The sequence below is a fragment of the Antechinus flavipes genome, chromosome 5 (assembly GCF_016432865.1).
Source record: "Antechinus flavipes isolate AdamAnt ecotype Samford, QLD, Australia chromosome 5, AdamAnt_v2, whole genome shotgun sequence".
Taxonomy (NCBI): Eukaryota; Metazoa; Chordata; class Mammalia; order Dasyuromorphia; family Dasyuridae; genus Antechinus; species Antechinus flavipes.
In genome coordinates, this window is record NC_067402.1 from 135,644,865 (window position 1) to 135,662,279 (window position 17,415).

General features: G+C 34.1%; 1 protein-coding gene across 7 annotated transcripts in view; it reads left to right on the forward strand.

Annotated features, from left to right (window-relative positions):
* Positions 1-17,415, forward strand: part of DOCK4 (dedicator of cytokinesis 4) — a 506,986-nt gene that overhangs the window by 271,894 nt on the left and 217,677 nt on the right. For all 7 annotated transcript variants that reach the window (XM_052001087.1, XM_052001089.1, XM_052001090.1 and 4 more), the window contains exons 11-12: positions 1,852-1,984; positions 7,787-7,875. In XM_052001087.1, coding sequence (XP_051857047.1) covers positions 1,852-1,984; positions 7,787-7,875 — 222 coding nt within the window. The remainder of the gene's footprint in view (positions 1-1,851; positions 1,985-7,786; positions 7,876-17,415) is intronic.

Sequence of the window (17,415 nt, forward strand, 5' to 3'; positions counted from 1 at the left end):
GTATCGATCTTTATTTTATTTTTGTCTACATGAAACATCTGCATTGTACATGGAGAGAGGAGAGCTTATAATACCTTGTCATTTCAATGCAGACTAATGTGTGTAGGTTTTTTTTTTTAATGTATAATCCCTTCTGAAATCCCTTTTCCATTTCTTTGTCTTTTTATGTTTGAAGGACAGCAGAAGTGAGAGGCAAGCTATTTGTTTCTTTTTTGTCTTCTTTTTAAATGGGTACAGAGGAACATTATGGGAAGGAAATGCTTAGAAGCATTAAGAAAAGCTAGAATGTAGACTAAAGTATATTTCTGTGAAGAAGATAGAGTAAACCAACAAGGTGACAAGAATAAAGACTGCTTATACATGCACTCCTTTGAAATAAATAATACAATTCGATGCTATAAAACCTGGAAGAAAATAATTTTGTGAGAATATTTTAAAATTTTTATTAAAATCATTCAAAATATCATTGAATATTTGATAATGACTATTTATGATAATGACTATTTTCTGTAGTTAAATGAATAAAGTAGTATTTCCTCACTCCTCACTCAAAATATTCCCCCTTTCTTAAGGAGGGATAACAGAAAATGTATTTGGAGCCAAGAGTTTTTAATGGGAACTGTGCTTGCTTCAAATGTATAACAGTTTTATAGCAGTTATCTCTTTTTATTAAGAATTTTGTGGATATTAATTAGTTGAAATGAACATTTAATTAGCAGTTAATCCCCTTCAGCTTTCATTGAATGCATAACTTCATTGGGATTATTGAAAGACCTGCTGAAAAGGTCAAGAGATTTTTGGTTAAACGTTTTGAGAATGAGATGAAATTAGATTTGGAGCAGTGCACTGTAAGAAGAATTTAGGCTTAGTCTGTTAGTTCCTTTGATGTGGTGAAATGAAGGGGAGAAGGAATTGTTATCTTTAAGAGCCAGGCATTTTTCATTTCTGTAAAATTGTCATAGGCATCTACTTATTGAGTGAGAAGGGTGTGCTGACCAGCATCAGCTAGGGCAAGTGAGAAACAGTACACCTTGCTATTTATTGCTTTACATTTTGGTTTTTAAGACTGGGACTTTGATTCTGAAAGGAAAACTTTTTTTTTAAATAAAGAAAATTATGAAGTTTGCATTCTCTTGTCCTCTTCTTTGCATTTCTTTTTATTCCTCTTTTATTCTCTATTTTTTCTTTTTAATTTTTGAAATGGCTTGTTGCTGCTGGGTGCTCTCCTTTATTCTCCTTTCCCCTTTGTCTTGCTTAGGGGCTTTTCCTAGAAATATGACTAGAGTCCTGGGTTTCTCATTAATCAGTGAGTTGGGAACTCTAGAGTTGATAGCACCAGTCAATTGAGCACTGTAATTGTATCAGTCTTGTAGTATGTGAGATAGAGCTAGTGCTCTCAGAGCCAGAAGGGAAGGCTGAAATTGGTTTTTTCAACATCTAAGTATTGTGAAGCAAGAGAGTTATGCTTTATGGGGTTGGGAGGTGGTGACAGGAACAGCCTATAAATGTTTCTCATTTGAGGATCTTCTCAAGTTATTGTGGAAGTTATGTTTCTCTTTTACTTTATCACAAGGCAAAATGAAAGAGCAAAGATTCCATCAGCTTATATGGAATTCTAAGTGTCCTTAGAAATTATGTTCTCATTTTACAGGTGAGGGAATTTAGGAGAAGAGAGATTAGGTTGATGAGGTTAGAGTCACACAGGTACTTAGTCTCGTGGGTAGGACTAGAATTTCCAATATTCTTTTCATCATAACATTAAGTTACTTCTGGACTGCTGTGGAGTTGGGCACGATTCATAGAGACGGCTCCAGGCAAGTGGCTGTGAACTGTCATTGTTTTACTGGACAGGTCGCATGGGGGCTGGAGAGAAGAAGAACGCGTGCAGTGTACAGTATCGGCGGCCCTTTGGCTGTGCGGTCCTCAGTATTGCTGACCTGCTGACTGGAGAAACCAAGGATGACCTCATCTTGAAAGTATACATGTAAGAAGCATTTGTGTTTGGGGAGAAGTCGATGTGACTGATTGTAACCTCTCCCACTGGGATAGAGATTGGGAGTAGCAACTCTTGCTAGTATTGGTTATGGGTGATAGAACCTCAAATGTGGATTTCACAGATCTATCCAGAGACACTCAACATGTGCAGGATGGGGATCAGCTTGATAACTGCCACTCAATGTAATTCTCAGATGATAATGATATTAAATTATCAATTATGGTGCATATTGATTGTCCACCTTTTTTAGCTTCTCTGCTGGAGCTTTAAAATTCCAAGATGGTTTCCCTCTTTTTTTGTAGACTATTTCCCTGAATATCAGTTAGTAAGTTCTGAGAGACTGAAAATTAGATAATTGGAAGGGATGCCAGTAATCCTAGTTATAAATTGGGAGGGATGGCTCCCTGGACCCTGAAGTTCTGAGCTGCTTAAAGAAGCTGATCAACTGTACTAAGTTCAACATTAATATAATAAACTTCCAGGTGAGGCAAGGAAGGACATAAAATTACCTTAAAAAGAGGCAAACCAATCCAGGTAAGAAGCAGAGTGAATCAGGTGTCCCACGCTGATGGGACTCTTGTACAGCCCCTATGCTACCGTATTGGGCAAAACGGGGAGACTTGGTCTTAGAAGCAGGTGGGGAAGGAAAGAAAGAGGGAGAAATGAAGGGAGCAGGGGAGGGAGGGAAGGAGGGAGGAAAGGGGAAAAAGAGAGAGAGAGAGAGAGAGAGAGAGAGAGAGAGAGAGAGAGAAAGAGAGAGAGAGAGAAAGCAAAATAGTTTTAATAATAACCTAAGTAAATGTCATTGTTCCAAGCAAATAGCCTCTAGTGAGAGACTATTTGATTATCTGTTTTTTGACTTTCATGACATCAGCCCAAGGCCACCAAAGAAGTAAAAGTGTGTGTGTGTGTGTGTGTGTGTGTGTGTGTGTGTGTGTGTGTGTGTGTGTATCCTATATACAACTGACATCTAGAAGAGCTTTTTTATTTAAGGATATGCGGTGGCCAAGCAGTTCTTAAACAGTGAGCCCTTTCTGTCCTTCCTCTGATTGCATACAATCTGCTGATACGCTAATGCAAGGTCCCTGCAATGTTCACAGAGTGAAGCAACAACACAGAGTTGTTTCTTTTGGTAGAGTAGACCCTTTTATGAGGATATTCCCCCAGGAGCTAAGCTTTAGACTTGCCAGCCTTGGCAAGAATGCAAATGGAAACTCCCCACTTTGGGGGAGCTTTTGTCCCCAAATTTATACTTGGTTATATTTTGTCATTATTGTAGGGTGGTATAGTTTAATTTACCCCTTTCTCACATAGAAGTAGATTCCATTTGCTTGACCTTGTAGGTATATTATTTATGTCTAAGACATATGTCTTTTTTTTTTTTTTTTTGGAATGAGCAGCATAGATAGGAAACCCTTTTTCATAGCCCAGAAATATAACAAATAGCACTACAAAATTCTACTGTTTATTTTGTAAGCAAGAAAAAAGAATCACAATATAAATATATTTATACATATGTTGTTACTTAATAAAAGCATTTCTTATCTGTACTAGAAGTTCCCTATAAAAAGGAGATATTGTTACAATTAGATTGCAGATGTCTTACAACAAAAGAATTTATAACCTTTTTAATGTCATGGGCCCCTTGGGCAGTCTGCTTCAGCTTCTGGATCCCTTCTAAGAATAATGTTTATTAATGCACAAATAAAATACATAGGATTACTTTGGAAATTGATTATATTGAAATATATTTAACGCACTTATCAAAATATTAAATAAATTATGGACACCAGATAAAGAAGGCTTGTTTTACCATATCATATACAATTATACTATAGTAGTAATTTGTACAACTTAAATCTTAGCTCTGCAGAACTCCCTTATCTGCTTTCTGTATAATACATTGGCAAAAGTTTCTTGGAAAATTATAAATTTTTGTTGATCCATCTGGGCCTCCCATGTGGTATGGTTGACAAATTACCTGGCTGAAGCAGAAGATGTGGGTTTGAATCACACCTTTTCCATCTTTTAGCTTTCTGACCATGAATTAGTCACAATCTCTTTGTACCCCAACTTTTTTATCTGTAATATGGGGTGGTTATCTCAAAATAATTACTAGCATTATTATGAAGCTTCAGTTAGATAATGTGTAAAGTGCTTTATAAACGACGACTACCACCACAATAGTTAGAGTACCACCATCACTGATGATAATAGCATTATATATACATACATATGTATTATATCCCTGCACATACATGTGTATATACACATATCTTTCAGTTATGTAATTTTCATGAGATTTTGGCTCCTTGTCTGGCTTTGTTCATAAAATTGAAGTTTCACATATTAGGGCCTCTTGAATCTTGAAGTGGGCTATAAGAGTTACTGGGAAGCCTATCCTTACAGTAAGTAGCATTTCCCCAAAGTACATGGTACATTTTATAGCTGTTTGTATTACAATTGAATTTTGGTAATGATAGTTTAATTTTCTCAGGGGAAAAAAAGCCTTTCTTATTTTGTGGAATACTTTTTATTATTGAGCAGAATATATCTAGGTGACTATCTGAAGATAATGCCAAAATTAATACTGAAATATTTCAGAGATTTAGGATTTCACTGGTGTGAATTATCTCTTTACCAACATAGATCACAAACTTTATATGTTTTTAAGTTGGAATCTTTGAATTTTTTTTAAAAAAATAGTATTTCAGTATAATTGGTTTCCCTGATAATCCCACAATTTTTTTTTATTTTATGCATTGAAAAACATTATTATGTGAAGATATCCAAAGATTTCATCAGACTACCAAAAAAAATTGTTTAGCTAAAAGAGAATAAATAAACCTTTGTTTTAGACTGTCTCTAGGATGTGGAATGTCTAATAAATTTCATTAGCTAGTCCCAAAACTTCTGAAGATAAGCTTATTCAAAGTTAAAGATGTTCTAAGATTACATTTTACTTATGATACCTCTGAGTATATCCAGCACACCAACCAAAAGAACTTTCAGCCTGGTGAGGTCTGCCAAAGCTAGCATTCCCATGTAGATAGCCTCCAAAGATTCAAGTCAACTCTTAAAACCCATTCATGCCTGCCACAAATTATGACAGTTTATTCTAATAATTACTTTAATTTATTTGATACATATCATTTACATGTCATTCTTGTAAGATTATTATATAGGCACATGCTTAGCAATTTCTCCTCCCACTGACATCGATGGATTTCCTATTATCCATAATCTCTTGGTTCAGTACTACACATTTGTCAGTTGGTTGGTAGACTGAAATCTTCAAACAAGAACTAAGAACATAAAAATGTAGAAATCTTTGACCCTATTTTGAAACATATAAATACTTAGTAAAATTAATAACTCTATTTGGAAACTTACCAGTGTTTTTTTATTTTGTTTTGTTTTTGTTCAGGTCTATGATTTTAATAGTAGTATCAGGAATTCTCTTACGTGATCTAAATGAGCCATTCTTGTGTAATTTATAGCCTTAGAAAGTTACATGTGCCATAGTAAGTGAAGGCACAAAGCCAGAATATCTCAAAGGCAGAACATGAATCCAGTCTCTAAGATTAACCCTTTCTATTTACTGTACCATATATATATATGAGAGTTATATGAGATATATATGAGAGTTAAAGGCAAAATATAACTCTCAGTATAGAACTAAAAACTTGAACTGTGATTTCATAGGATACTTTATAATGAGAAAATTTCTTCTACCAATGCAGGTGGGCACCTTTTTGCAACTTAAAGTTCTAGAGATTTCCTAGAGCATGGAGAAGTTAAATATCTTGCTCAAAGTCCCATAGAAGTCATTCCCTAATAGGGCTAAAATTCATGATCATTATCTCTCTCAAAGAAAATTCACTCTGAAACATGTTAGAACCAAGTAATACATTTGCAGGTCCCGTCTTGCCTGGCTCCCTAGTAGTACAGCAAAAGCATTACTTTTCAACATTGCCTTTTTAAGGAACTGAAATTCTCAGCAAACATATCATTAGTACTTTCAGCTTTATGTGAAAGTGTAGGTAGCAAGTGTTTCTGTCCATGCTTCTTAGAGAAAAACAGAGAAGGAGAGAGCTAAGTATATTTTCTTTGATCAAAGGAAAGACAGAGTGAAAACCATGAATCCCTGCATTACCCATATGGCTCACTACCTCTCTGGTGAACACATCTTATTCTGTATTTTTCTCATCACCAAGTGAGAGTGCTTAGTAATCCCAGGGAGTATGGAAGAGCCTCAGGACCATAGACTATTTATGGCCTATGTAAGGAGAACAGTCAGTCAACTAGGGAGAAGTCATAGACAAAATAGCAGCTTAGTTTTTAATTTTTGCTTTCTTAATATAAGGCACATGGGGGCAAACAGAGAGAGACAGACAGACAGAGAAAGTGTGTATATGAGTGTGTGAGAGCGAGTATGAGAGAGGGAGTGATATATTTCTTCACTGACACCAAATCTGGGAGTTCTGGAGCTCCATGTCTTTCTGGAGCTCAACACAATGTTAAGGCATATTTTGAAGGTCTGCTGTATGACACAAAAACATTTTGGCCATAGATTTTTTAGAAGCTTTAGTTTGATTTTGGGTTTGATAGTTAAAAAAAAAAAAGACTTGAGCATTGAGATTGCTTAGATACCTAATAAGATGCTATCCATCTTTTCTTCTCACCCAGTGAGGCAAAAGAAGGAAGGAAAAATGACATTCAAATTTGTAGAAGATTATTTTGTTTCTTATTTCTGGTCACGTAAAATAGTTTTATCTGATCGCAGTTTTCTAGCCATCCAAGTTTAAAAGCTCTATTTAGTGCCCTGCTGTTAAGAGAGTTGTATATGTGACAGATAATGTCCATCATGAAAGTACCTGTGAATGCTAAAATAGGTAAAATATAAACCCATAGCCTCAGATTCAGGGTATTGGAAAATACATAACGGGAATAATTTTGACTCTGTTTCATTTTACTCACTGAGGCTGTTTTTTCTCAGCTTGTGGAGAGGAATGTTAGTGGCTAATACAAGGTGGCAGCTTATTTGGAAATATATATAAGGGCAAGAGACAGTGACCTGAATGAAATCTCTAGCCAAAAAAGTAGAGGATGAAGAAAATAGGCACCAGTGTTAAGATTTACTTAATCTAAGAAACATTTTCTGAGCTGAATTATACTTTGTGCACAAATTCAATTTCCTTTGATAAATCTTGAATATATTTTGTTTTCAAGGTGGTAGAGGTTGATATAGAGCCTAATTTTTATGTAGTAGTAATAATCTGTCATAACCAAAGACTTCAATAAAGGCCATTGACAGGGAAACATTTTGGTCTTGAGACTCCCATATATTCTTAAAAATTCTTGAGGACCCTTCCAACCAAAACTTTTGTTTATGTAGGTTATATCTATTGATATTTACCCTATTAAAATTAAATGCCTTAATATTTTTCTGTAAATAATTTTTATTCCTGCAATCCTCAGAATCCTTAATAAAGTTCTGAGAATCACTGATATAGTGTTGTAGTAGCCATTATTCAATTTGAATTTTTTTGTTGTTTTTGTTGACACACTTAGTAGCAGAGATTTCCTGGATAGAAAATGGACCAGGGTCTTATATGGGGGTTATATCTCAGAACATTTATCATGAACATCATGGTAAAAATCTAATACAGATCTTGTCTCTGTGATACAAGAAGGAAGTATTTATGATTGGCTCCTATTAAGAGGTTATGTATCAGGAAAGTCAGATCAACTATTAGACTTAAACAGGGTTTTTTTATGTTTTCATAGGTGTAACACAGAGAGTGAATGGTATCAAATCCATGAAAATATCATCAAGAAACTTAACGCCCGCTATAATTTAACAGGCTCCAATGCAGGTGAGTTTATGCTGCAAGTATATGCCTGTATTTTGGTTGTTTTTTATCCTATAGGTTCATACTAAAAATGTTAAGTCTATATTCCAGCTAGTGACTCTAGGACCTCCAGATATAATTGTATGTAAAAAGCATTGTTAAAAATTTAGCAATTAAAAAATTTAGCAATGACACTACACATTTCCTAGATTTCTGCCAAATTATTATAAAATCTGTGAAAAAAAGGCAAAAGGTCTTGAACTTGTCTATGGACTCAGGAGATCTAAATGGATATAACTAAGAACTAAATAAGAAATAGATTTCGGTCTATAGTTATTGTGTAGAAATTGGTGTTTCACCCTGAAATCTGTCATTAATGCCCAATAAAACCTTTTTCACTACCTATTATTGAGTGCCAGCAAACCATTTTTTATTACAGTTGAAGACAAGCAGATTTGTCAAGATGTGACAAGAGGGAAAGTAATATTTATTCTAATAAACTTTTCAATCTCTGGGAAAGGAGAGTATATCAGCAGCTTGATGGACATATCATACGAAGAAATTCAGGTAGTACAGATTTAAGTTTCACTAGTGCCTACTACAAATAGGGGAAAAGAAAGTAAAATGTTGAATTTAGAATTTGTTGCTTGGCCAATCATTCTCACCTGTGAAGAACTTTTTGAATATTGATTCTCATCCAACATATTACAGTCCCTCCTAGCAAATTTAATAAGTATTCTATTTGTAACTTCATCCAAGTCAATGCCAAGATTAGATTCCTGGGATTTTCAAGCAAGAAATGTCTCTCTCTGTTGAATCATTTTGGTCTAGCCATTCAGACAATTTCAAATTCCTTTTTTTAGCCCACCTCTCTACATCTTGTCTATAGAGATAAGACTTTCTTAAATGTTTTGCTGACATTTATGTAAACTGAATTTAAATATATCCTTGAGTTAGCAATTCAGAATTTCATCAGAAAAGGAAATTGTTAATGACGACCTAGATTTTTAGAGAACTTGAATGTTAACAAAAAGCCTGATACATTGTAGGTGCTTATAAATGTTTGATGATTAATTGATTCATTCTCAACAATCTGAGACTCAGAAAGTTGATCACACAAAAAGAAAGATCACACAATTCAGTCAATGATTACATTCAGGTTTCTTGAGTTTGTGAGTAGAACTCTTTCAGCAACCCCAACTGCCAATTATAAGATGAAATGGATTTTGAACTTTAGTTACCTGACTCTCAGTTTACTGTTTATCTTCAAGATTTCCTGATCTGCACTCTGATTGATATACTCTTTTCTTCACAGATACAATTGCTGTGCTTAAGAAAACTTAAAAAAAAAACAAAAAAACAAAAAAACAAAAACAAAAAAAAAAACCTCATCTCTCTAAAATTAGCCTGATGATGGTACTGCATTCACATAGTCTGGTCCTCACACAATTAAGAGACAGTATTTGAACATTTTTGTAATCTTGGCAGGACTTTCTAAAAACTACACTCAATTATAAAAACCTCCACTAACAGTGTTAGAATTGAACTTTAGGGGAAAATGTTTACCTTATTGAACCATAGCATCAAACATCAACAATAATTTAATTATTTAGTTAGAATCACATTGTTAATAATTAAATAATAGTAAATAATAACAATTTCATCTATATAGTGTTTTAAATCAACTAAGTGCCAAATGCATTCACACTCTCTCATTTCATCTTCATTATCATCTTGTGAGCTAGGGTGTATGAACATTTTTTTGTGGTCATTTCACAGATGAGGTAACTGAGTCTCAAAGAACTTGGACTACTTGCCCAAGATCATGCAGCAAGTAATAGTCCAGTCAGACCTGGAGATTCAGATTTTTGGAATCCAAGTCCAGTACATTTTCTACTATGATATACTATATCAAATGAAAGAGTAAATGAAGATAGAAATGACTTCTCACTGGGACTTAAATTTACTTCAAGTTAGAAGTCTCTATGTGTGTTTCATTTGACTGTTATAAACAACATTCCAGCTCTTCTCGGTGAAGTCAATTATCTCCTCCCTCTCCCAAGAGATAGGGAGGACGCCATGATTCTAATACTGATGTCCATCATAAATTTTAAACTGGAAGCCAATACACTCTTGAAAACATTCATCAGCAAAATTTTGGGCACCAACAATTGAGCATCCTTGAGGGAAGTAGGAAGGAACTTTGTAAAGCAAAAGGAACTATTGAAAACAATTATTAGTTCTATTATAGTTTTGTACATTGTTTTACAATTCTTAGAATAATAATATTTATTTAGTCATTCTTTTTTCTAGAAAAATCGATATAAAAAGCCCTTGACAAGGGAGCCTTTTATGATTTTATACTGGGAATTTAAAACAAATTTTTAAAAATTTATATAATAAAACAAGTATTTTCATAACATAGTACAATGAAGTGCACATGAAACTGCAAATCTAAAGAGAGTCAGTGATACATTATCAGATGATCTAGATATGCTGCCCATTTTTTGGAGGGCAGAAAAATGGTAAATATATCTTTGTTGATACTATGAAAAATCTAAAATAAAAAAAAAACTTCCTAAACTTTACAAACAGAGAGAGAGAGAGAGATTAATTTTCATATGCACTATAGGACAGAAAAAAAATTATATGTGAAATCATAAAATTTTACCTTTAAATATATGTGTGTATATGTGTGTATATATATTAATAACATGCATATATTATACGCTATATAAATACATCTGTGTGTGTGTATACTCATTCACACATAAAACAAATTTGTCATGTTCCTTTCCAAACATTCTTGCTTGTCTTTGTTTCTTTCTGTCATTTTTTTCAATCTGTTCTTTGGATGATCCATCTTAAGTTGGAGTCAGAAGAGTGTATTGGTCAATACACTGAATTTGGAAATATAGATCCTACTTTGGTTTAAATTCTTCCTACTTCCTATGTAAACTTTGCTTCATGGGGTCTTGGTAATTTATAAAATGAGGGAGCTGAAGTTCATTGGATTTAGACCTATAAAAATGTTACAGATAATTTAGTACAATCCTCATCTTTTGCAGGAGAGGCAATAGGCCAAAACAAATCAAGAGGCTTACACATGGTGACACAGCTCATTTGGGTGAGAGCCAGAATTCATAAGCAGGTTCTCTGACTCAAGAGTTTTTCACTAGCCTGCCCTGACTCTTGTCCTTTCAAAATGAAATTTTTTTTGCTTTTGTTTTCTGATTTTCTTATGTCCATTAATGGCATCATTGTTTTCCTGTTCAAAACAAAACAAAAAAAAATGGCGATATAGCTCAGTGTAATGGACAGAGAGCTGACCTCAGAGGCACTAAGCCTTGGATTCAGGTCTTTCCTTTGACAAATGGAGTTTTCAGGGAAGAATGACACCTCTTGTGTGAGGGTTTTCCAGGACTATTCATCCATCTTTGGTGTCCACCTGGCATTCAAAAATGGTTTAAAAAAACTGTAGCATGTGCAGTGGTTATAGCTGGTAAAAATGTCTTATTAGATAGGCCAAACAAACAAGGTTGAGAGTAACTACAGAACTCAAACTCATAGGTGAGTTAGAGGGATTTCTATCCCAAACATTTGTAGACTTTGCCTCGTGGAATAGGTAGAAGGGAATTTTTTTCCCTCAATGGCTATGAAGGCAATTGAACCAGGTGTCAGACACTTAGACCTTGGTCAGACATTGAAAATTTCAAGGTCATCCATTGTATCCTGGCCCATTACCATTCATCTTGACTTTTGTTATGCATTGGACTTCCATAACTTTGGAAGAGAGGGCTTGAAATTGACAATTCTATGCAATATTGCCTCACTTAAATCTAATTCATGCATAAGTCTAGACATTATTCTATGATATCACTGTTTCTCTTTGAAAAATGAAGGACAAACAACAACAACAGCAGTTGCCCAAACTCTGTATGAGTCTTTAAACCTCTCAGTGCCCCACAGAGTTCTAATACTCTAAATTATAAAGTTAATTCTAATCTGAGTTGGTAGATAGAGTTTCTTCATCTGAAATTCTCAATGAAATCACAGGTTGTATGTGGAACAAAAAAACCAGAAGAGAAACTTAAAAGCCTCTTCTCTCACTTGATCATCCTGAGTCTTTTGATCTGTGAGTGCTATCCTTTTTTGTCTTTTTCCTCTAAACCTTATTGCTGCTTTTAATCACCTTTTTTCCTTCTCTTACATGTAAAACTTGCTTTCAAGGATAGTGCAAACTCTTGTGTTATATTCCCCCCACTCACCCTTTCCCATACAACTCCAGGCTCTTCTGAGTCCTTAATGCTGTTTTTAATCACTTTTTCCCTTTTCTTTTATACAAATCTTAGTTTCAAGCATAGCATAGTCTCGAGTTATAGTTCCCCCCCTTATATATCTCCAACTTCTTCTTCTAAGTACTTAGTTCTCATCATCTCCTCCACCCATTGGTTATGGATATGTCCCAAAACTCATTCCCAGCACTGTTTTTCTACATCTTTTTTCCTCGGCAGCACTATTTCCTTTGTGAGTATCCAGCTGCCGCCAGGATGTGAATTATTCTCCAGTATAATGCTGTACACTCACCACAAAATATTAAAAGAACTAGAAGAATGTCTTAGTGTGTTGAGTAGATATTTTACAGATTTCCAAAAAATTTCCAAATTTTACAGATTACCTAAATAATGCCTTAGTACTTTGGGATCTGTGTAAATTGAGGAAATTTCTATAGAGGACAACATAAGTCCATTGACCTATTATTTGTCAATTTCTGGTGATAGTAAGAACTTAATAATTGCTCCCTTTGTTTCTTTCTCTAGATAATGTCTGTCTGTCTATCTACTATAGAATTTTGAGAAAATTTAGGCCCAGACAAATTTATTTCATCTTCTCTATAATCCTAAATCATACTATCTATAGGGATAGATCTTGCTTGACTGTCATCAAAGCAAAACTCATTTGGGGGGGAGGGGTTGTGTATGTGAGAGAGAGAGAGAGAGAGAGAGAGAGAGAGAGAGAGAGAGATCAGTAGAAACAGAAACTGACAGATTACCTGAATGAATGCATGTCTCTTTCTCTCTTCATTCCTGTATTCTTTTTACTACTAACAGCGGACTATCTTTCCCTGTCCTGCATATCTTGTTCTTAAATCATTGAATTAGAAATGAATGGGACTTCTGAATCTATTGCTTTCATTTAGTAGATGAGGGAACCTCGTATCCAGGGAAATTAAGAGAATTTTTCCCCCAAGGTCACACAGAGAAAGTTTTTGACCTAGGCCTTCTAACTTAAAATCCAGATATCTTCTTCCTCATGCTTTTCAGTTCACATTTGACATCTCTTTCTTTTCCCTTTGATTGCAGACTATCATCAGATCTCCTTACTTTAGTTGATCAACTTATTTGATTTTCCATTTCCATCATTTTATTCCTGAATAAAACTATGAGACAATGATTTTTGTTTTTTGGCTTCAGGGTAGACTCCTGACATCTTGCCCATTCTTTCAGATAAATTTTAGGTAAAGTGGTAAAAATCATCCTCTCCAAAAATTATTCTAACATTTAATTTCTCTTTTTACAACTTTATGGCAGTCACTTCTTGAATTAAAACTCTTGAACACTCATTGAATCTACTTCCCTCCAATCCCCATTGCCTTCAGAACTTAACACAATGCTGAGTACACAGTTGTCACTTAATAAATGTTTGAATAAATGATATTTTTTGTTTACTCTCTTCCAGTAGATTTTAGTTCCACAAATGAAAGGATAGTATTTGCTTTCTCTGGTATCTTGTCATTGTCCTATCCCTGTCTCTTTAGGCACGTGGTGATTTGTCAATATTATTGAGTGACTGACTTACTTCCCTTAGAGCTCTGAAAATAGTGGAAATGCAAAATGACATGTTGTCTAAGCTAGAGAGTTCTTGCATGTTAGCTTATAACCTTGCTGTCATCCTTGACTCCTTACTCTCACTCATCCCAAATATCCAATTCATTGCCACATTTTGAACTCTGGATCTCAGTTTACCCTACCTCTATGCTCACTGGAACTTGCTATTTTTTTTTTTTCCTGATTGGTTTCATTGCCTCTAGACTCTTGATATTCAGTACATCTTTAACTCACTTGACAAAGTAATTTCTGAAAGTATATTTCTGACCATATTATACCACATCAATAAACCCCAGTGGCTTCCTTTTATCTCAGAGATCAAATTTAAAATTCTTTGTTTTGCATTTAAATATCTTCACAATCTGGTGCATTTTTGTCTTTTCAGACTTCTTATCTTTTTGTTGTCTGTCTCTTTATGACCCAAATTGGAGTCTTCTTGGCAAAAAAAAACAAAAACAAACAAACAAAAAAAAAAACCAGCAACAACAACAACCAAAAAAAAACCTGGAATGGTTTATTATTTCCTTTTCCAGCTCATTTTACAGATGAGGAAATTGAGACAAACAGAAATAAGTGACTCGCCCAGAGTCACACAGCTAATAAGTGCCTGAAGCCAAATTTAGTCTTCCAAGCGCCAAGCCCATCACTCTATGCACTATGGTGCCACCTAGCTATCCTTTTAGTTTTGTACATATTGCTTATAATCCCATATCCCATGCTGCTCTTGAGCATGAATTTTTTTCCATGTTGTTTCTTGGAGATTGGGGAGAGGTTGGAGTATTGGGCGGGGGGGGGGGGGGGGGGGGGAAGAGAATAACTGAAATTTAATTTGAAAATGAATTGTCTAAGCTGCCCAAACTTTGTATCATTTATGTCATTTTAATCTCTAGAGTTGTAATCATGTCCATTTAACAGATAAAAGAATTTTTTCAGTTAAATAGTTTGACCTTTCTTGTCTTTCTTCCATCTCCCCAGCCTTCCAAAGGTACTTTGGTACAATCTTCATTGATTATGATAATTGGGTAAAGTAATATGAATGGCACATCTCATTTTTGAATATGTAAGTTTAAATAAATTTAAATTTCTCTGATTTTATGTTAGTATAACATGTAACAATGAATATAGCTCTGATCCCGCAATCTGAAAGAGCTGAATTCAGATAGTCCCTCAAACATTTTTACTATCTGTGTGACCTTGAACGAGGCACTTAATCTGTTTGTCTGAGTTAAAAAAGAGATAATCATAGCTCCTACTTTATAACATTGTTGTGAGAATCAAATGAGTTTGTAATTATAAAACACTTAGTAAAGGCTTAAAAAATAGAATATTTTGAATATTCTCACCAAAAGGAGAGAGAGATTAAGCCATAGTGAATAGAAAATCAGTCTCAAAAGAAGAATTGAATTCAAGTTCTGTCTCTGATACATAATGGGTTTGTGAGGGTAAGCAAGGTGCTATGTAGGCTAGTGGTATCAAAGGATATCTTTTATAAAGAGAAAAGGGTAAAGAAAAACTATAAAAGGAGAAAGGAAACTATAAAATCACAAGTTAACAGGATCTAGATTGTATTGTGTTTTTATTCATTTTTTAAAATACTTTCCAGTGATATTCCAAATGATATTCCATTTCCTGTCCTACTTGAAAAAAGTCTTAACTTTATTAATTGGTAAAACTTTTCTTATTTGGAAATTGCCTGTGCTTCAGACTTAATTCTAGTCCCTGTTGTTATCCACATCAAAAATGTTTACAGAAACATTTAAAATAATGAGAGCCAGTGGTTATTGTGAATGCCATTTATCTTTAGGATCAAGCTGAATTTTGGATTTTTAAGAATATAGAATGATACTGAGTCAATTAGATTAACTATGGAAGATTCATTTCCAGTGTAATGGTTTAGAAGAAAAATTCCTGATCATCAAATAATGTTTTTGGGATTTAGCACCAAATGATAAAATTGTAGGCACCATATTGTGGACTAATTCACAGGAGTTCTGCAAAGATGGCGTGAACCAGGGACAGATTTATAGAGGAAATTTAACTTCAGGGTTTCTGACAAGACAGTCTTTGTCTACCAGCTGTATCCAGCTTCTCAGGATCTCATCACTAGGACTTGGAATGAAATCCAAAAATCCAAAGTTAGGATATTTTCTGTTGGCTTTTTTCTTTAGAAATATCTCTTTGTTTCCAGAAAGATATATTAAGTGTGTAATCTTGTTATATTCCTAGCAATTTTATTTCTTTTCTTTTTTGGGGGTGAGGACTGGGTGGGGGGGACACCTGTGATATAACATATAGCCAAAAAATTAGTTAAGAAATGTATGACCTCTTGGCTACAGGTCCCATTTAAAGGTTTGTGAAGGCACATATGGAATTCATGGTATTATACTTAAATGCAGGAAGTAAACACTGCTGTGTAAAACAATGGAGAAGAACATTTCTTTTCTATATGTCAGTTTGTTTGTTAATGGACAATTACCCCTTGAACTTATGTCCAAAAAAAATTCTATTTTTCTTTCTTATCAATGATTCATCATTATAATTAGAATCCTAATATTAATTTCTTTGGCTTTAATATGCACAGTTTGGAAATAATTTTCCAAATACTGTAATTAAAAGCAATGTAGGAATGATTGGCACCACCTATTGGCCAGAAATATAGAATGGAAAATGATCACCATATTTCTTAATTATAAATCCAGGTTCTTTTCCGGGTACTTAATCTCTTTGGGCCTCAGTTTTCTCTTTTGAAAAATGAGAATGTTTTCCTAGGAGACCTTTTAAATTCTCTTCTGTGTCTAAGGCTGTGCTACTCTAAGTCCAAGTTATAAAGAAAAAAAAATTCAACTTAAATGAGATATGAAATTTATTAAATGATTTCTTGAATCTTAGAAACAAATAAACAAAAATCATGGTGAATTTTTTTTTAACTAGGGAAGTTTGACTTTAGGGTTCAGTATTAAGTGGAAAAAAATACAAGATGAATGGCTAGAATTTTTATCAGAAAAGTACATTTTAAGCTCTATTGATAATGACTTTTTAAATCTCACAATTATTTCCTGCCTTAAGGGTTCAGAAATGCATTTTCATCACCCCTGTGAGGTAGAGAGTACTAGTGCTATTTCCTCCACTTTAGAGCTGAGGAATATGAGGGTCAAAGGAGATTAAGTGACTAAATGATTTCACCAAGTTTACATTGGTTGTGTCAGAAAGAGGTATTGAACCCATTTCTTCAGAGTCTAAGCCTAATGCATCTCCCATTCTCCCATCTCACTATTGCATCCTTCTTGTCATTATAACATAATAGAATATTTGGATTTTTTTTCCCCAACAAAATTTAAAACCAAGTAGCTTGGGAATCAGGGAGAATACAGGAAGGTAAGGAGTTTGGTACTTCAATTTATAATTTTTTTACCCCAAACTTTCAAAATAATGGTTTCTCAAGCACTCATACAAATGTTGACTGAGCTATGAATAAGACTAATGTTAAAATAAACTCACCAACCCTAAATTGTTTTTAGTTATCATTGATATTCTTTGAGTCAAAACTGAAGATTTTTAGTTAATGGTTTTCTCATGACAAGTTTTCCACTGTCCAGCAAGTGGAAAGCCTAGTACTGTTTTTATAAAGTCAACACTCATATTATTTCATTTTTTTAGTGAAGTTATATTTCTAAAT